Here is a 20,945-nt window from a genome sequence, read left to right on the forward strand (position 1 = left end):
TTTCAGTATTGCTAGAAATATTATTTACCCATACCTACATATACAATACGATATTAGTCACATATTTACTAGCTAAGTGCAATGAGTAATTTCAGCAATGTAGGCCTATTCTAATCTGCATATTTACACATGAATGAGTGACTAAACTGTAGAAGTGAATAATAAAAATGCTAATTAGATACATTTCTTTTGCTCAGTTTAAATTAGGCTGTTTATGCTTTTCATTATCTTCTGATATATTATATTTAAATGTTACAATAGTGAATATTCATATTTACCTTGGAAACAGTTTTAAATAATGAGCTCAGACAGTTTTTTCCTACTCTCTGTAAAGAGTACAATGACAGTGAGAGCAGGTATCCCAACTATGGTCATCTCAAGAACACGTCTTTGGCTGTGTGCACAGAAGCCCCACCTGACCTACGCCAGGGGTAGCTAGTCATTACGAACGTGGCTTTAGCTTGAGTAGTTCTCTCAAACTGCTGGTCTTCTATAGACACCCCGTTATTTTCAGCCAGATGAAACAACAGTCTGTCAGTAACAACGACCCACACTGTCAGTACTTTATTTTGTTGGTGCTGTAAACAGACAAGTTCAGGTGTAACATTTTTATCAGCTGACATCATGTTGACCAGACAGAACAGACAAGCACTCTCTGTAAGCAGACAGGCAGCCCGTAGCTACCGGCGAACTGCTCGTCTACCAGCACTACCACCGCTGACCCATCATTTCCCATCCACCCATTTTCTTCCACTTATCCAATTCAGGGGTTGCAGCGAACACCTACGGCCAATTTACAATACCAACTTTACCTAATCCATGCATGTCTGTGGATTGTCGGAAGAAGCTGGAGTTCTTACTTATGTCAGCATGTACCGCTCTTCACTCTTTTCCATCTTTACAAATAAGACATATTTGGCTTTTTCTGTTAATCAGACAAAACAAGCCATTGGTATTGCCAAAGACGTTGGTACCGATAGATACAATTACACAATCTTCTAATATGACACACAATTTGAATTCAATAAAGATACAGACAAAATGCTGAATAACAAGAAAATGTTTGAAAAGAAACACCAGAGTGCCGTTAAGCACCATCGGGTTATCTTTACAGGAAGAGATCGAGCTTGGTGACAGCTCCCTCAGCCATATTTATTCAGAGCTTTGAACAGTGTGCCTGACCTTAAACCTTTATCTCCACACTGAGAAATCTAGGTCCAGCACAGAAGTCTAAATCCAATCAACTGTGATCATAGGCAGCATAGACGGCTGTGAGGGCCGTCAGCTGAGACTTAGAATCAGACTGGCCTCCCAAAAGGGAACACAGTGGCTCTCACACAGACTTAAGGAAAAGAAGTAGGTGGTGAGCCACAGATGTGCTTAAAAAGAGGAGGAAAAAAGTCAGAGTAATTAAGATCAGCAGGATGGCAGTAATACGGTGGCAAAACCCAGCATAAACCCAGTTTGGCTGTTTTATTTATTTACTTTATTTAATGAAGAAGTGAAACTCTTGAGATTAAAAATCTCTTCAGTGGCTTAGCTGACCAAGAGGCTGTCTGTATCCCGAATCCAAAGAGGGGCATGAAAGATGAAGGCTCTGTCTCCCATTCTTCTTCTAAATATCCTAGAAACGACACATTAACCAGCAGTCTGAGAGTGCTCCCAGTGCACTACTGGGGTGATACAGTAGTATGAAGTCTTTAAGATAAGATGGTGCCTGATTATTCAAGACCTTGTATGTGAGGAAACATGGTCAGGAAACACCTGGGTTACCTTGTTGTGCGTTTTTCCTGCATCATAAACCATAACAGCACCATCTTAGCTGTTGTTGCGATGTCAAAAATGGAGGCTGACTGGGCTAAATCTGGCAATACTTTGTATGCACACACTTTGTGTGCGTACTCTGTGTCTCTAAATATATTTTACAGTCATTGTATATGTTCTTTTAGTAATTGTTCTCTGTGTCCAGCCCCACATCACCAACAACAAAAAAAAGGTGAAGTCATATCTGCGCTTGGTGGAAACGCTGTTGCTGGCCCAAACAAGCCAGGAGCCGACCAATCAACTTGCCCGACAGACTTTTGGGTATAGAGACAGCGGTTACATCAAACCCTAGTATTGTTACCTGAAAAAAAAAAAAAACACTAACACCACAAGTACGTGGTAAACACAGCAGCAGAAAGATGATGCCAAAACCCAAACTCGACCTGTGAATACCCAGAACCTGCAGGGCTGACTTTACAGGAACTGCTCTTTGTGGGCCTCAGCCTTTGCAGCTCAGGCACTACAGACCAGGAACGACAGGTTCAACAGGCCACAACATGACCTGCATGTATGGTAACCGCAGGTGGGGTGCTGAAGCTACACAAAGCTCTTCCTTCTTCCTGTTCGTGATGCATACAAGCTTTTTTGTTGTTGTTAATGATAACAAAAACATGGCACACAAAAACATTAAAGTGAGAAAAACATGGAAGCACACACCTTAAATTTTACACATGGGCAAATTATCCTCAGCTGACTCAGCTGTTCTATAAATCAAGTGCAGCATTTAAGGGCAATGTTCCAGCATGACATACATACACTAACACTAACATGCCTGTACCGACTTTCACTGACTACATTAAAGCTCTAAACCGTAACACTTCACTTTCCCCAACATAAAACTAATCCTTTTTCTGCTCTTCACTCTTAATGCACGGCCAAATCCTCTAAAACCCTTTAAAGATGTCACAAGTGGCAAAATTAAAGCTCCAGCAGTGACATTTATGTTGGCAGACAGGTAAAACCAGATTCTCTGGACCATGGTGCACTACTTTTATTATTCCAGGTTTGACAAAACAAGGGAGGGTTATGAAACAGCAGAGCTTACACCAGCCCTTTCACCACCTGTAAAGAAGTGACTGCATTGTGGAAAAGAACCAGTTCAGAGAGGAAATAGCAAAAAAACTGATAATATAATATGAAAATGTCATTTAATACAATTGGAAATTAGGGATCGCAAAATTCTGGGCCAATACTAATACAACGAAACAACATAACAATATGACCAACAGCCCATGCCAATATTCTTTTTCTTTTTTCTATTTTCAGTTTTATTATTGCCGCATTTGTTCCGAGAAAAGGAGATAAGAGACTAGAGAAAGTTGATGAGCTCAGTGACTGGTAAATAACAATTAGTAATGCAAAGTGGCCCCGACCTTTGTAGCCAGTGAACTATGCAACAAAGTGCAACAAAGAAATTTATAGACAAGGTTTCTATTATTTACAAATAATAATAATAATTTATATATTATTGGTATATATATCGATATATTGGTAGATCCCTGTTGTAAATCCAATCACTTTCAGAGATCTCTGGCTTTTTGGAAACACTGAAAACCAATGTGACACAACAAATAAATGCTGACCACTGCCACACATTGTTTGCTTAAATACGGATATCAATTAACAAAGCCAATACTGGCCGATATAACAGTGCAGCCCCATTGGAAATCTGATAACTTTCAGAAATCACTGGCTTTTACCATACTGATTTTTTTTAGCTCAGCGATCAGTAGCCACAAAGCTGGCACACAGCAGAAACACAGGTGTGTTTGTCCTAAGAGAAACAGGAGCCTTTTAATCACAGAAAAGCCAAGTGTTCTATTTTCCCTGTGTGGTTTCCATTATCACCACAGTGCATCAATCCCTCCATCTTCAGTCCCTCCTTCCTCACCCCTCTGCTGCTTCTGCTGGCTCTCCACCGGAGCCCACCAGAGCACACCCTCCCCTCGCACTTGCACACACGCACTCTCCAATGATTTCTTGCCAGTGAAGCATGCCACTGAAGCAAAGCTCCTTTTCCTCAGGATTTATAATCCCAAAGGCTCCAGCAGCAAAAAAAAGCAACTCAAAGAGCTCTTTATAAAGCCAAAGGGCAGTCAGTGGCTCACCTCTGGATGGACACTACTCCCAGCATTAGCTCACAGCATACAGTCGAGGATCATAAGCAGGAAGGAGGTGAGGTTTTGCTGGGTCACGTCTAATAATACAGGATTTCCTCCCATTCTGAGGGGAAATCGCCAAACTTGTACCACCACACATGTTTAAAGACATCTTTACATCCTTTGTGTAGACAATACAATCACATTTGGAGCCTGCATGATAATAAAGCAGGATGCATTTCATATGATCAAATCAGTGTGTCATAACCTGATTACATGAGGCTACTAATGGGTGCACGCTGAAAATGAGTGGCCTGCTCTGGCGAGCTGAGTGCTTGAGCAATGAGCACACAAAGAATCTCTCACTTTCTGTATATCCTTGTTACCAGGTATGACCAGTTTTGCCTGCCCTGGTATTTTCTCCAGGCATTTCCTTTCATTTTCAAACACCGGTCCTTTTCCGGGCAGCTGATCAAAAACGCAGGTTCTTCCAGAGAAAACGCCGGGGGGGCCCACGGGGCAAGAATTAACACGATTAACTTCCACAGACTGCTATATCAGCCTATGTCACCAAACCGCAACATCACCTCTGGGAGCAGACGCGTCTCCCTCGCTCGTGTCTAACAAGCTGGGATGCCTGGTTACTGTTTCACCGAGTTAAGAAAGTGCTCTTAAAAAACACGAGGAAGTGCAACACAGTCCGAGAAGAACAAGGTCGTCTGTCAGCCACACACCGCGGAATGTTAACGACTCACCTTCGTCCGGTTAACAGCTCCGTGGAGTGAAACAACACGGAGCTCTCCTGGTGAAGTGCAGGCAGCTGCTCCGAGGCTGCTTAAATAAACTGTCCTTGACCGAGACATGTTACAATGACCTGAGAGTTGGGCTTTTTGTTATTCCTGAACAACCTGTTCTCCGTAGTGATGCCATTCGGGCAGAAAGAGCAGCCATCGCCGCCTTCACTGTAACACCGCGTTACTGTAGTTTTAGTTATAAGCTAGCTAAACCGGCAGTGTAATAACAATGGGACCCCCTGCTCGCTGCGGCGATTAACGTCCTGACTCCCCAACTGGCTCGAAAAATCAGCTAGCGTTCACGTTAGCTATTCAGCTCTGTTACCCACCACTGGGCTCGCCTTTTACACATCCAGCTGCCTTTCGTGCCAGCTATCAGGCTATCCTAGCTTTGCTTTGGAATAGGGAGATGCCTAGCTGTCTAGCTTCCTAGCTACGACCACCACACATTTCACAACAAAACAGCCGCAATGACAAGTCGCCCACTCCCGAGCACACAAGGCAAAACACTGCGCCTCTTCTTCCAGCGATATAACCCTAACTACGGGGCAGAAAACGAGCCCCGGAGCCGTTGCTGTGGGGAAAGACGGGTCTCACCTTTGCAGTGGTTTCTGTCGGCAGCCCGCCGTGATGCTACGAGATGGTTTTAAGGCTTGAGACCCCACATTGAGCGTGCGGAGCCGTCGTTATGTTGAATATACCAGAGAGATTCTGGGCACAGCGCACGAGCCTCTGTGTTCGCTCTGCCCACTTGCGAGGCGAATAAGCGCTCAGGGACAATCCGCGTGTTAGCAGCCCGCGGAAAAACGCACAAAACCATAAAACTATATCGCTACTATTACTACTTCTGCTAATAATAATACTACTGCTAATATACTAATAATACCTATACTAATACCACCACCACCGCTACTACTACTGCTACTAATAGTAATAATAATAATTATTATTATTATTATTATTATATTACGTATAATACTGAGAGGGATCTATAGTGAACACTTTTCTGATAGTGATTAGCACAACAGATGATCAGGCTTCAAAGAAACATGATATGATTTTATACCACAATTATCTTTTTTGTTTGTTTTTAATGACATTTATGACAGGTGGCAATTCACTTTAAATGTGACTGTTTAACAGAAAGAAGACACCTATATTAAGACGGTCCCTAACTGCATGCTCCTTGCTTTATATACGCTGTTACAGAGCAATAAAACTTTGTGTTTGCTGCCATCTGCTGGCTGGTAGAAGCCACAGACTGTTCATATCTGGACTGTAAAGCACTCAGTCATCATTACTGTCAATTGCTGCTCCTTCACGGTCCTTTTTGCACATCTGTCCTGCTGTTACATATACAGTGCATTTTCTCATTCGACCGGGATCATACCTTCAAGCAGATACTGATATCAGAATTTAGGAAATTTAAAAAGAAATACTGCAATGCAAATAAATTACACTTTTCACTGACCCATGAAAACAGAGAATTTCAATCTACAGCTTGCGAGAAAGCTGTATTCATCACCTCTAGAGAAGGGCATTATCAGCCTGAGTGGAAATAAAGTGTGTGGTTGTGCTGTCGTGGAATATGATGAAATGTATTTCCATAAACATATCAGAGAAAACCTGTTTTGTGTTTTACTGGGAACATGAGTGCTGTCAATTGTTCACTGGTCTTTTGTATGACTAGACCGCAGCATGCATGATGAAACAGTTTCCAGTGAAAAACCACGAGCCCCAAGGTCAGCCTCTGAGAAAATAGATTTAATATTCAAATAAGCAACACAGTCTACACAGTGGCTTGCAATCATCAGAGAGAAGACGAATATGGTAGTTGAAGTTTGGGTTTTTTCCCCAGAAGCTCTACAGAGATGACATGAAAAATTCACATTCCTATCATATTCAAACATGCATAATTTACTGTACAGACATAGAGCCGAAGGCAGAGGTGAGCTTGATTCTCACTAAGGCACCCATGATTAAATCCTCTACCATCAGTGTGCATAAAAGAACTAGCTAAATTTGGTTTATTTAGGTGGTTACTGTCATGTATGATCTTTTTATTACAGGCTGATTTCCCAGACTGAGAGCATTGTTGTTTATTAACCAGAAAAAGAAAGTTATTGTTGAAAACTAGACTGTAACCTATTAAAAAAGGGCTACAGAGTAAGTATTTGCTGTAAACTACAGTGTGAGGCAATATAACAAGAAAACTATATTAACAAAAGAAAAACAAAGATTTGTAACTTCTTAAGAAAATCTGTCTTGTACTTTGTATATAACTGATCAAATAAATGGTTAAATTGCCTTGTTAGAAAAAGGAAGGCCATCACAGCGCTGACGCTGCACCAGTAAAAGACAAACTGCTTTGGCTGAGACACGTTTTTAGCAGGGCTTTCCTCAAACACTCAGGAAAACTGGAAAACACAAAATCATATCAAAATCAACAGGAAAAAAAAAAGAAACAAACAAACAGAACAGTTAGATTCACCAATATCCAAGACATTTATGACACTAAAATATGATTTTAATCAGTAAGGAGATAATACTTTAGTAGAAATTGGGATAAACACATCTTAACCTCCTAACACTCACTGGCTGTTTGGGGATCTGCTGTCGAGTGCAGATTTTTACAAAAAAGTTTCCTAGACTTTTGACACCTTGGTTTGAATGACTGTTAACATCAACTTTAGAGCATTGTTAGCTGAAGCAACGTAGGCAATTATGCTAGATGTGTGTGTGTTGCTTAGGCAGCTATGCTGACAAATGTTGCATCTATAAGCAGGGGCGCCTCCAGAATTATTTTTTCGTAGGGGTGGCCACTAAAAATATTGGGGTGGCACACCAAAAACCAAACTTACGTTTTGTTATGCTGTTGTCAAATATAGGTTACTTGAAAAATATTGTGTGGGGTGGGGGTCACGACAGGAAATACGAATTACAAATATTATATATGCCGGAATAAAAAACAAGTTAATGTTTCACCTTATTGTATTATTGTAGGGGCATTCCTTTCTTTTGATCCCCCCCCCGTCCCCCCGAGTGGCCCCCTCTCAGAGGCGCCCCTGTCTATGAGCCTTGAAGAAAAAGCTAGCCAATTAGCAAATTAAGGCTAACTTGGCAAAAGTTAAAGCAAAAATAAAACTCCAACAAATACAACAGTTTCTTTATTTTTTATTATTCTATTATTATTATTTTATTATTATTTGTTTATTTACCCAAGAAAGGCTAAAAGAATGACCAATATATGCAGAGAATCCGACCCATGTAAACCATAAAAGAATACTGGGACGGTTTTGTGATTTAAAAAGTTTCCCAGCTGTGAAAATATCTGCCTATCGGTAGTTTTTAATATGTTTAATATGAAGTTGTAAAAGTAAAACTGAGTATGCCAGGTGTCAGCTATTGCTACTTATTTAATTATTATTATTAACATATAATGTTTCTAGAGGCTAATGATGTAATGTTGCTTGGTACAATACCACCACAAAACTCTCTGTACAAAGCAAAGCAGTCCTTCCTTGCACTTGACTATGAATAGTAGGGTGTGTTATATTTGCATGACCTGTAAACAAAAAGGGAATGTTTTTTGTTTGTTTGTCTTTCTTTTTTTTAAAAAAAATTGCTGGCATTTGATTTTAATGCTACAGGTTTTTCCTACTTGTACATTTTCGCTTTGATCATTGTGTTTGAATGTAGTGTGAACTACACTCCCCAGGCGATTTTACTTAGTTCACCTGCTGTCAGTTCATTAATCACTGATGACTGGACAGTTGTTGCTTAAGGCAGGGATTTACTATAACTAAACACTTAGCTGCAAACTTCATACATTTTTTCTCATTGAATATTTTTTGAAAAATGATTGTAATGTAATCATTATGAAACTATTTTCAGCCTCTTTAGTTTGCAAGCATCATTTGATGCGTCAGACATCTGCTGCTACACAGTACCATTACAAACACGATTCATGATTTTTAGCACCTTCTCTGAAACATCACACCAGTGTGCTACAGTTAAACATATTTACTATATTACTATTACAAGTGACACACACTGTGCCAAAAGTGTATGTAATGGTTTTCAAAAAGAGAAGTGATTTATTAGATATTTCTCAATAAAAGATAAAAAGGTTCTTGAGTGCTTGTGATGCATTCATTTCCCCAGCCTCCTGGCGACATCCTTATAGGCTAGCTCGATTTCCACATCAGCTGCACAGGTGTTGATGAACTCGTCCTGTTTGTAAGCATTTCCGAGGTACCGCCACAAACCTCTGAACTCTGACGGGATCTCATAGTTTCTGTATTTCTTTGCAACCACCTGCAAAAGCGCAAGTTATTTTGACACTGCTAAAAGCCAAAGTTAAATGATTAAAGTAGCTGAAGATAAAGATACCACTCCGGCGGAGGCTACCTTAACGACATGAAGCTTTGGTAGAAGGTTGCAGTCAGCAAGTGTCAGTTCATTTCCGTCCAGGAACTTGCGGGTGGATTCTCCCTCGTCTGCCTCATCAGGGAGAGGACTAATCAGGTACTCGTCCAGCTTAGCCAGGGCCTTGTTTAGATTGGCCTCTAAAGCTAAAACACACAGGAAGCATTACCATAGGATTTTAAAAGACGACAAACCCAATTATAGACATATTTCCTGGGTGCTGCATGCTCACCTCGATTTTTATCTGGTTTTGTGTTTTTGACAAAAGCTGAAAATCTGGCAAATATGTCATTTCCTGCTGTGTTGGATTCACGATTCTTTGCTGCAAGTTTGGGGTACCTGACAAAACAGCAGAACATTGTTTCGGGTTGTTACCTGGCTTATTTACCAATCTCTTTTTGTCTGCTTGTGTGTGAGACTTACTTTGGTGGAGCCAGCTTTTCCTCCAGGAATTCCTCTATTTTGTTGACATCAGAGTAAACTTCCCCTTCGAAAGTGAGGAAGGGCGGGTGTGTCCCAGGAGCCAGGTTGTGAAGATCAGCTGGTTTCCTGATTAGAGTAGAATCATTTTTACACACACAATAAATATGTCAAATATGTAATAACACTAATAATGTAGTAATGAAGCTCTTAAAACTTAATTGCGACCCTCAGAGATTTTGTTTATTACCGTCATGTATATCTCAGAGCAGCACTTGGAGCCAGAGCGTAATTAAATAGACCTCTGAAAGCTATTTTTAACTTTTGTCGATAAAAGAAAATGTTAAGTAGGTTTGTGTAATACTGCAACAATATCAAACATTTTTTTTGTTTTTCTAATTTAACAATGTTTGTTTTATGGCTATTTTGAGTCACAGAACTAGGAACTATTCTCAAAGACTGCTTAAAGAAATTTCAATAAATTATAAGAATCAATTATAAGAGAATGTTAAAAAGATAGTCATACAATATACAATGTAATACATTTCGTAGTATGTTTACATGTTTCAATAAAACGCTACATCTAAGCTGTGTCCAAATTCAGAGGCTGCATCCTCCTTAGGACCCGGCTTTTGCGGTCTACGTGGGTCGGGTCCTCCGAAGGCCGGGTAGGCTGGAAGTGAGCGGCTGTGAAATGGGACGGTCTAGCCTTCAGATTTGCATCACCGCCGACTTTGTGAAGTTTAATAAACTCAGCCGTTTGCTCCTTGCTATCTAAAATATAACAGGACCCTGCCGTAAATTCTCGACCATCTCACACTTCTGTTTAATCAGTTTTTCTGTTTAACGTTTTTTCAGCTGTGTAGAAACTATAACTTTAATCTTAGCCAAACTGATTTACTCACAAACAAATAAAACACTGAAAAAAGCCAAACAAGAACTGTTTAAGTTATCTAAGTGACTTATATATCATGTTTAACCTGAGTAGCAAAAGACCGCGGGGGGTATGAAAACAATGTGCCTGGAGTCCGGTGTTCTCGCTGGCTAGCTATCGAGCTGGAAAACAAATGTCTCCGGAAAAGAACCCCTCTGTTTATAATAATAATAACCTCTGTTTATTTGTAATTAAAAACCTCTGGAATTAAATAATGGTATAGAAATAATGCTCATCTGTATAAGAAAAATTACCAGTACCGGGACAGTACGAGGGAAATTTCTTTTGCAGTTCGTCTGTAAAGCTGCAGTTGCGCTTTGGCATCTTTTAAACATCACCAGGCGCGCTACTGCGCGCTGTCTGTCCCGCCTGTGAGCGCAGAACAACAACTCACAAAGCCACAGCTTGGGGATGACGTTTGGACCCGTACGTTACACATATGGGTCCTCTGTAGGAAAACCCGAACATTTTCATCAATCTCGACGGTTGGTCACCCTAGGACAGCCTTCCTCGTGTTGCTGTGATGTAATCGGCCTACAAATGCGGCCTCAGCAGGATGCAGCCTATGAATTTGGCCACAGCTCTTGTTCCCATTTTCATAGCAAAACATAAAGAAATGAAGGGAGGATGAAGACTTTTGTACAACACTGGATGATAACTGTATCATGAACTGTATTAAGGGTTAAAAGTAAGCATGATTAAGGCTGTGGCTGTTTTGAATGATAGAGGCACCTACCCATAGACATATTCTATGGCTAGCTTGCTTGCTAGCCAAAATTAGCATCATAGCCCTTAGCTAGCAAGCTAACAATTGAAATGTTAGCTACTAATTCCCACAGACTATCCTCTTGTCCAAATGTGTTTTTAAAAATGGCAACCCGAAGGCTCCAAAAGCTACATCCATCTATTACATGGAATCTATGAGTTAAACAAGGTGAAATTTTGACTATTTGGTAAAAGAGAATTACTGCATTTGAATAAAACACCAAATCCACACTTTTTAGCTTAAATTTCAAAACTTACATTTTAATTACTGATTTTATCTACTGTTCTGATTTTATCTACTGTTTTTTTAATCAATTTTAAATCATGCTTTTTATTTGTTTTTGTTTTTTAATGTCTCTGTAAAGCACTTTGAATCACCTTGTTTTTGAATTGTGCTATATAAATAAACTTGCCTTACTGCAACAAAGAGCTAAACAGACAGAATTCCTGTTCCTACAACTGTGCAGCTGAAAATACAGATCTAAACGTAATACTAATATTGTGAGAAAACTTTATTTGCATTACATTGTGTATCTATTAATTTATTTTATTTATTTATTTATTTATTTTTACAAGGAACGTAACCAAGAGAAGAATTTATATGAATTTTGGGGCTCAAATAAAAACAGGCACAAAAAATCCCAACCCAAACAACAAAACACCAGTTGAGATATTTTATATACTTTTTAATTTTATATACTTTATAATATGTAAATGGCTTGATTGTGAACTGTAACTTGACAGCACAACACTGTGTTATCATTTAACACAATAACATTTAGTTATTACCTCTTTAGGTCAACAGTGGTGACGTTGAAGACAACACCTTTCAGCCACAGGATCATGAAGAGGCGCTGGGAGAAAGGACAGTTTCCAATGCTCTCGCCATCACTCCCAGCCTGTAATATAGTTTAGAGCTGAGTACAAAACAGAATGTGGATTTGTAATACATAGAGATGAATGCTGACTTACTCTTCTTTTAATGCATGCAAGAATCCACTGACAGACACATTTACACACATACACTGATTCACACACTTGCACACAATGCATGCAGTCCCGATGAGCTATCAATTAATCAGCTCACTGGCACAGTGAAAGACGAAGAATCAGTGCTTTATAGTGTGAAGCGGGGGTTTTGCAGTTGGGCTTGTGTGTATATTATCGAAATAGAAAGTGTGTATGTTTGTGTACATGTGTTCTTCAGTGTGTGCGTGAATGCAAAGCTGCAACAGGACACTGTAACGAGACACCAGGGCTAACATGAATAATCCACGCTGCTTCCATTACATGCTTCACTGCCTGTTTGGACTTCTGGTCCCTACCTACTGCAGCAGTGTGTATCAAATCATACAACAGCGCTCACTGTCGAGCCAAGGAAAAAACATTTTTCAATCTTATTTTAAGAGACGAAAACCTATTTTTGCCAAAAATGTACTGTATAAAGCTTATAGTGTTTCAAGAATTTTCTCATTGCTGTTGCCATCCATTCAGGTACAGTACAGAAGACACTGAAGCACTGAATGTTGCATAATATATACATTTTAATCAGTTGCAATGTGAAGAACCTGACTTATATGCCACTTAAATCATATTTTCATGTGATTTGTGGTAATTGGTAATTAAATGCTCACTGCATCTACTGTATACAGTAAGCTACCATTGTTTCCGATTCACTTCTCCAATCCAACCTCTTCTTCTATCAAAAGTCTGTAGACTTGCCTAACTGTGACTTTAGTGGTAAATTTCTCAGCGGCTGCAGAGAACACTCACAGCCAGTTAGGGAATACTCTTTTTTTCCTCACGACTGGTGGTTGCCAGATGGGTCTTTTTCAACTGATCCTATAGCAGCACCACGACTGACAACAAAAATGATTAACGCCAGTTAAAGTTAACGCCAAGTGGTCAATGGTCACAGTTCTGCAAAACCTAAATTAAAAAAATATTGGTAGATATATATATATCCGAATATATATTAGGATCAGAATTTTAATCTATAAAATTATTATTTTTTAAATCTACTAACAGTCTCAAAACAAGCTAAAAGTTAAACCAGATAGCTTAAAGTTTACTAGTTAGCCAGTCAGTTCATTTTAGCATAAAGACCAGAAATAAGGAAAACAGTTTGTCTGGATCTGTTAGAGATTCAGTTTGGATAGAAACTAATCAAACAAAATTAAGAAACAATGACACTCGGTTAATTCAAACAAATGAAATGAATATGTTAATTTGTGGACTCCAGAGATGATGAGAGATGTGCTAGCTTACATGGCTAGCTAATGTCTCCTTTTTTCTATTATTTTTAACTCAGCATATATGTTCAAGTGTCCACAAAAATGGAATAAAGGAATAAAAAACAGTAAAGTAACATAATGAAAACTACTTGAAAGGTCATACATTCATGTTATAGTCTCATTTCAGAAAGGAAATGAATGTTCTCTTTACAGATATGTCAGTAACTTGTAAAGTGGGAGGAATTTGCCTTAGCGTCATCTCGTCATCACTAGTGATGACTCTTATTCTGAAGAATAGAAAAACAGACTTTTTGGAAAAAAAATACTAAAATATTTTTATTTCTGTTAGGTAGAAACAAATTCATGAACAGTTTAATAATTCATAATTTCCTTGACTGCTGATTGTGAGGACTGTATAATGTAAATATTCTGATTGGTTACTTTTAGAGTTATGTTTCGGGTTTGTAGTCGTCAACAACTTTGACCTCAGTTGGTTAAAGGGTTTCTGGCTGAAAGTGTATTACTTAGTATACGTAGCAAGGATACATGTTATACATTAGCATATTACGCCACATGCCAACAGATATTGTGGCTTAACCTTCAGCTATTAAAAGCTGCTGCTCTCAATACTGAAAGGACCCCAGTAATAATTCAGTGGGAGAGAGCAAGAGAGAGATTGTTTGTGCACGTGGGTGTCAGGTTAACACACGGAAAATCAGCATGCTACAACAACAACAACATGGCATGCACACGCTTGAAGAAGCCTAACCCCCCACCTTACCAAACACAGTCGCTATTTAGGTGATAATAATGTGTGCATACTGAACTTAAATGTTACTTGTCATACAAAAAACGAAAAACATTATCAACAACATGCAAACATATGCAAATGTGCAGCGACATTAGATTCAGAAGTGAGACAAGAAATGATCGAATATTAGTTTGATGTTAGTTTGTGATGTACACACACCAAAATGCACACATTTAGACCCCCACCTTGACAAACAGCTCAATATCAGGGTCCTTGTCCTCCTCGGTGGCAGTATCCGTCATGGTCAAGAAAGACTGGCTTTGTTTACGTGTTTTATTTCCACAGTGCAGTTGTATTTGTTTGTGTGTATATGTTAGTGAGCCAGCTCAGTTGTCAGCAGATTCTCCTCCGGCTCCATTCGGTAAAGTCAGCTCAGTCCCACAGCAGCTCTGTCAGAGTGTCAGCTGAGGATGAGTGACGAAGAGAGAGAGAGGGAAAGAAGGTGGAGGGGGTGGTGTGTGTGTTTGTAAGGGGTTCAGTTTTCTACCTGAGTTCTTAGCCGTGGGGGCGTGACATTGCTGAGCAAAAATAACCCCTCTGTGGAGGGGTGGGGGTGTTGGTACTAATGCAGTAAGTAGGGAAAGAACAGAGCAAAGGTGCCCTGGCCCCTCGCACCTCTTACAGCTTTGATGGACAACAGCTGGGTGATTCTGAATCACCACGAGTCATCGTTACCATCTCAGACTTGTGGTGACTCAGACATCACCACCCATAGGTCTCATGGTGTCTGTGTCAGCATGGCAGCAAGGTAATGTGCATGGTTTGTTTTGCACCCTATATCAGTGCTGTTCATCCCTGTGACCAAGATGTTTTAAAGGGACCAGAACATGATAACTAAATACAGTGTACAAAGTTGATGTAGAAAACATTAGGCATAATTTTATTTTATTTTTTGCCCTGTGATATAGCCCTTTAATACAGATGATATCACATTACAGTGGGACTGCACACAAGCTTAAACTTCTATTCCAGTTCAGTCCATTTATGTAGTGCCAAATGACAACAACAGTTGCATCAGTGCGCTTTATATTGTAAGGTAAAGATGTTACCATAATAGAAAGAAAACCACAACAATCAGATGACCCCCCCCCCAACGAGCAATTTGGCAACAGTGGGAAGGAAAAACTCCATTTTAGCAGGAAGAAACCTAAGTCTTGTGAAGACATGATTTGCAAAGTAGTGAAGCAAGTATTTAGACCAGGGGTGGGCAACTCCAGGCCTCGAGGGCCGGTGTCCTGCAGGTTTTATCTGAGCAATCTGAGCAATGGGACTAGAAGGGCCTTAGTAAGGAAGGTGACCGAGAACCTGGTAATCATTTTGACAAAGCTCCAGGGTTTCTGGGTGGAGATAGGAGAAACTTTCTAGGAGGACAGCCATATCTGCTGGACTAATCAGGCCTGATGGCAGATGGTGAGACTTCTTGGTAAAAGGCACATGATAACCCGCCTAGAGTTTGCCAAAAGGCACCTGAAGGACTGTCATAGAAAAGACTGAACTCTTTGGACTAAATGCCAAAAGTCATGTCTGGAGGAAACTAGGCATTGTCATAACCTGGCCATTACCATCCCTAAAGTGAAGCATGGTGGTGCTATGGGGATATTTTTAGGCAGCAGTGTAAAACGAAAAACATACAAAAAAATGATTTCTCATTTGATATATCTATAGAACTAAGAAGTGCAACATGAATAACACCAGATGTATATTTTATCCAATTTAAGGAATTTTTACAATAATAGTTTTTGGCATATTTCAGATTTTATTTTCAAACTAAATTATTTTTACATTCAGAACTTTTGTCACACCAGTGTATCCTGTTTTGAACATTTTGCATAAGTGGCAACCCTGTAAGGAGTTGGTACTTATGCACTTTACTACAAATAATAAAGTGTATACAATCATAATATACAGCTGACAAAAGAAAGACAAATATAAGTGTATTTCTACACTAAGCATTATGTTCTTTACTATATGACTGGTCTCTCACAGAAAGTTTGTACATCATACAGGCTAATAAATCATTAAGGAAACACCCTCACACTGTTCTGCCAAATGAACATTTGTAATTAGTATGTAGAGTTTTCCAAATGACCTGTGGACATGGACAGGAGGTAAAAGATAAAGAGAACTTTATCTCGTTGCAATGATGTAGCCTTTAATATAGCTAATTACAGATGAGCATCTATATTATTATCATTATTATTATTTCACAAGGGAGTTTCCCCTGTCAGGAAATCAAACGTGAAGTCACTCACTGTGGTGACCCTTTGTGAATAAGGAAGCAACTGAAAATAGTTTCTTCTATTATTATTATTTTTATTAGTAGTAGTATTAGTATGCTAAAGTCTGTAACACAATAATTTCCAAAATAAAAAAGGAATAAATCATTTATCATGTTAGTTTTATAAAGGTGCTCTTTAGAAATGAGTACCGAAAGTTTAGCTTACTAGCTGTCAAATCATAGCAACTGATGCTAGCTAGTCAGGTGTAAGTGAATGTAGAGTAACGCAGTGTACACAGTAACCAGAGTTAGCTAGCTGTGTCTGTATATTAAATGTGTATAGCTATCTAGTGACTAAAGTTTGGTTCCTAAGATAACGCAAGGCTAATGTAAGTGCAAGGTAATTTAGACAGCACCTTATCAGACCTTAGAAGTTATTCAGACTGCTTTGCAGGCAAAAGATAAAAGAAATAAAAGATTATAAAACTGAATCTAACCAGAGGTACGTGTTTCAGACGTTTTAATTTAGAGGTTTTAGAATGAGTCTAAGAGAAAGTGGCATCAAACGGATTAGTTTAAATGAATCAGGATATTCACAATGAGAGAGTTCGGAGAACCTGGGATTAGTTTGCGGGCTCTTTGTTGTTGCCTGGAGCAGACTTCGGCCTCTCTAATTCTGCTGCAGTGGCCTCTGGGTTATATTGCTATGTGCTGCTTTAGTGTCAATGTGTAACATTTATGATCCCTGTGTACTTGAGTGATAGTGGACTTTAGTGTGGAATGTGCTGATTGTGTAATAGCACATGTGTGGATTTAGAATGCTTATCGCTAATATAAGCTCGATAGACGAATGAAACGGACACACTCTCACTGTATACGTAACACACATGCACATACCACTCTTCACATGGTCATTTGACAGGGACCGTCCCCAACTATCCCGGCACTGACTCCGAACATTCCCGTCAGTTCAACTGAGCTTATATTTAGAATCAGAGTATCTCCCTCCAGCACACATCAACACATGTGCAGAGAAATGACTAAATAATACGGCCTATTAATAGAAGGATGTTTGTACTGAAGAGGCATAAGGTTCAAATGTGGCTTTATCACATTCCACATAAACTCACACACTATAGATAGTCACCGACCTTGTACACCACAATGATATGAACCTAATAAAGACTAAAATTTATGGATGCTATAAGTTAGTTCAAAGAAAGAGAAGACGGCGTGTATGTATGTGTGTGCGTGTCCTGTATATAATTAATTATAATGTCCTGTAAGGTATATTTTACATTCACCTGATTTGAGCCTTTCTCTTTCCTACCTTAACAAAGAGCACGACCTTTGGTCCATCTTTGTCAGGCACTGGCTTCTCCTTAGCTGTTTCCTTCTCAGAGGCTGATGAAGATGATGATGATGATGAGGATCTGCGTGATTTGTCCACCTCCATCTCCCAGTTTAACTCATTCAACGGCTCTACCTGTGTGTTCTCCTCTTCTTCTTCCTGTTTTTCTACTTTTTCTTCCTCTACCTCCTCCTCCCCACTGGAACTCCCCTGCTCCACTTTCTCCTCTTCTTTCTCATGAGAAGAAGATGAAGACGATGAGGAGGATGAGGAAGAGGATGTGCTCCCTCTCCTCTCCTCTGCGGGAGGCTCAGGCGCCGGAATCGAAGGAGGAGCTGGTATTCTTCTTGGGGCCACTTCGGCGTTTTCATACTGAGGAGTCAGATGCGAAAGATCTTCGTATGGGGCCTCGTAGGGCAATTCATATTCACCTGACGACTGGTTCCGGTAGGTCGGCTCTGGGTTCTCGTACACATTCCCCTCAGAAAGATCCATCCTGGTTGGAGAAATCAAACAGAGATGGTGGAGCGTGCCAAGGTGTAAAGCAGAGTGAGGGCAATCGCAACAGGGCCTATCTTATCAGAAGATACGCCAATCAGGACTTTGGACAGGGATGGCCAGAAGGCTGGGCCAAGGGGAACTGCAGTAAGTCAGTATACTGCATGTTATTACTGCCTTAGTGTCTATAAACACAATATAAGCATGTTTAAAAAATATATATGAGGATCCATTCATTCCAAAATTACGTTCACACTGTCTATGTCAGCTGAACACATATCTAAACTGTACTTCAGATGCGGCAGAACTCTTTTGACAGATTGTAATTGTCCACAGTAATGTTGAGGTTATTATATTTTTTATGATTTGGAGAAAGCTAGGTAGGGAACGCAACAAGACAAATAAAGTAAAAATGCACAGAGAAATGTTTTGTTAGTTGGGTTATCAGCATGGACAATTTGTCATAATAGCTTTGTCACAACTGAAGCACAAGTCAAGGTTTAAAAGAACGTGTAGACACACATGGAAATCCAGCATATAAGAGAAAGAACTTGTAGAATTCTAGAGAGCTTAGAAGTGAATATTTTGTATGACTGCCTGCCATAAATCAAAGTTGGCTAAAAAAGTTTCACACTCTAAACCACAACCCAACAAGTGACCAAGTGCTGTTCAAAAATTGTATTAACACAAGGCTCTCTTAGTAAGGAGCAAAGACTGAAAAAAACGCCATGGTTTTTTCAGGACTCGGTTCAAGCAGCAGTTCTGTCAGGAAAGGAGAGAAAGGTCAGTGGAAGCTAGAGCTATTATGAGGATGGAGTGTCTTAACTGGATTAGGTTCTTCCTTGATGTTTCTTGGGAGGCAATGGTGGGACAGGAATGGACTGACCAGGGCTCCACGGAGAGACCAGAGATGTGAAGGTTGACATGCAGCTGACTATGGCATATTGGTTTCCTCATTTCCTTTCTCAGAGGATGCAGACCAGCTTGGAAAGCCCAGGGAATGCTTATCCAATATTTAAGACTCAACTTTAAAAACAGAGAAGGCAAGATATAAGCACAGGTTAAATTGTTGAGCACACTGTGAGCTTACATGATCTTGATTACCATGTCAATCTGACAGACAGTTGTGTCTTGAGCTAGTCCTTGGTGAGGAGCGGCAACTGAGATGGCTCAAACATTGGGCAGACAATCCACTCATGGCCACCTGAAGGGAAAAACACTAGGAAGGCAACGAAGGAACCCTAAACCACCTCAAAACCATGGGACCAACTGTATTTTCGCAACACAACCTGACCTCTGTTAGCTTTTATGTAATTTCCTTAAGTAGTCTTTAGGAATAACTCTAAATGCTTCTTGGAGGACATTCCAAGGCTCTTTTAAGGATGTTGGCTACTTTTTCTTCTGTTCTCTGTCATGATGATCTCACACTGCTTAGGTAATGTTGAGGTCTGTGCTCCGGGGAGACCAATCCATGACCGATAGTGTCCCATTGTATGTTTTCTATCCTGATATGCTTTTACTATATTGGCAGTTTGCTCTGGATCATTGTCATGCCGAAAAGTCAAGCCAAACGGTATCACATGATCCAACACTGTTGATCCTTTTCTGTATTCATAATTCCATCGATAGATCCTCAACAGTGCTGGTTAAAAAGGAGCCTGTAACCATAACAGAGCCTCCACTCTGTTTTATGGTATGGATCACCATTATGCCAAAAATGGCTTCTTGGCAGCCACCCTTCTACTTAAGACATTTCTCATGTGGCTTCAGTGAAGAGTAACTACAGGGCCAGATGGATTTGTTAGGTCTTAAGGATATGACTGTCAGATACTCATCATTCGCTGTAGATATATTTATAGATCCGCCACTTCTTCTTTTCTCATCCACTTAGTTTCCTTAAATTTCTTAAGGACACATTGCGCTGAGATAGGCCAAATTTTCAGCTTATGGATCACATTGGTGATGGAAAAAAATTTAATTTTATTTATTTTAAAATACTTTTTTCCCAGCTGCTTAAAGCAAAAGTGTGTTTTAGATTTAATATCAAATAATATTTAAGGTGAAACCTGCAGGACAAAAAAGTAAACTGGATCCTATAAACTCTCATAATTTCACCTGCTAAATGACAGATTGCACTTTTTTTGGTTTAACTTTTAAACTCTCGTCTCACTAAAACTGGTGTACAACCTACTTTTTTTCTCTCGGATATGCACAAATTTGTGCATACAAATCTACACGGCTTTCTTTGTGGGTTTAACGGTCCAAAAAGGGAATTTCCATCATCAGAAATGTCAAGGGAAATTCCAACGCACGGCTAAAATGTTACCTTCAGGGGCATCATGTTATTATCTCTGTTGTTTTTTAAAACAGATTTACTAAAAACTGCATACAACTTGGGCCACTCTTCTTTTTGATCTGCAGGATATTCTCTATTGTGACAACACCATGAACTTGTTTTACCATGTTACCTAATTATTCTGAAAAAAAAAATAAAGATCACAGTAATTTATGTGGTCAATATAATGTGTTCAGATTCATCTCATAAGTCAGGACACACCACTCTTTCCTA

The 20,945-nt window shown here is 39.6% G+C and overlaps 2 protein-coding genes across 4 annotated transcripts in view; both read right to left on the reverse strand.

The window, feature by feature from the left end:
• Positions 1-5,455, reverse strand: part of mgat5 (alpha-1,6-mannosylglycoprotein 6-beta-N-acetylglucosaminyltransferase) — a 109,363-nt gene extending 103,908 nt beyond the window's left edge. For both annotated transcript variants that reach the window (XM_035909876.2, XM_006795709.3), the window contains exon 1: positions 5,315-5,455. The gene's annotated coding sequence lies outside the window, so the exon portion shown is untranslated. The remainder of the gene's footprint in view (positions 1-5,314) is intronic.
• A 1,005-nt stretch (positions 5,456-6,460) lies between these two features.
• Positions 6,461-18,412, reverse strand: clic5a (CLIC family member 5a). 2 transcript variants are annotated; one of them, XM_087835961.1, is made up of 6 exons: positions 17,858-18,412; positions 12,054-12,163; positions 9,569-9,694; positions 9,378-9,484; positions 9,128-9,291; positions 6,461-9,034 (listed from the first exon to the last, which is right to left on the reverse strand). In XM_087835961.1, exons 1-6 carry the CDS (start codon positions 18,371-18,373, stop codon positions 8,870-8,872), a joined length of 1,188 nt encoding a protein of 395 aa, XP_087692087.1. In that variant the 5' UTR covers positions 18,374-18,412; the 3' UTR covers positions 6,461-8,869. The 2 variants fall into 2 exon arrangements, with proteins under 2 accessions (XP_087692087.1, XP_006795771.1); XM_006795708.3 differs by lacking the exon at positions 17,858-18,412 and adding an exon at positions 14,495-14,740.
• Between the last annotated feature and the right edge of the window lie 2,533 nt (positions 18,413-20,945).

The sequence above is a fragment of the Neolamprologus brichardi genome, chromosome 23 (genome assembly GCF_056152115.1).
Source record: "Neolamprologus brichardi isolate AB-2024 chromosome 23, ASM5615211v1, whole genome shotgun sequence".
In the NCBI taxonomy this organism is placed as follows: Eukaryota; Metazoa; Chordata; class Actinopteri; order Cichliformes; family Cichlidae; genus Neolamprologus; species Neolamprologus brichardi.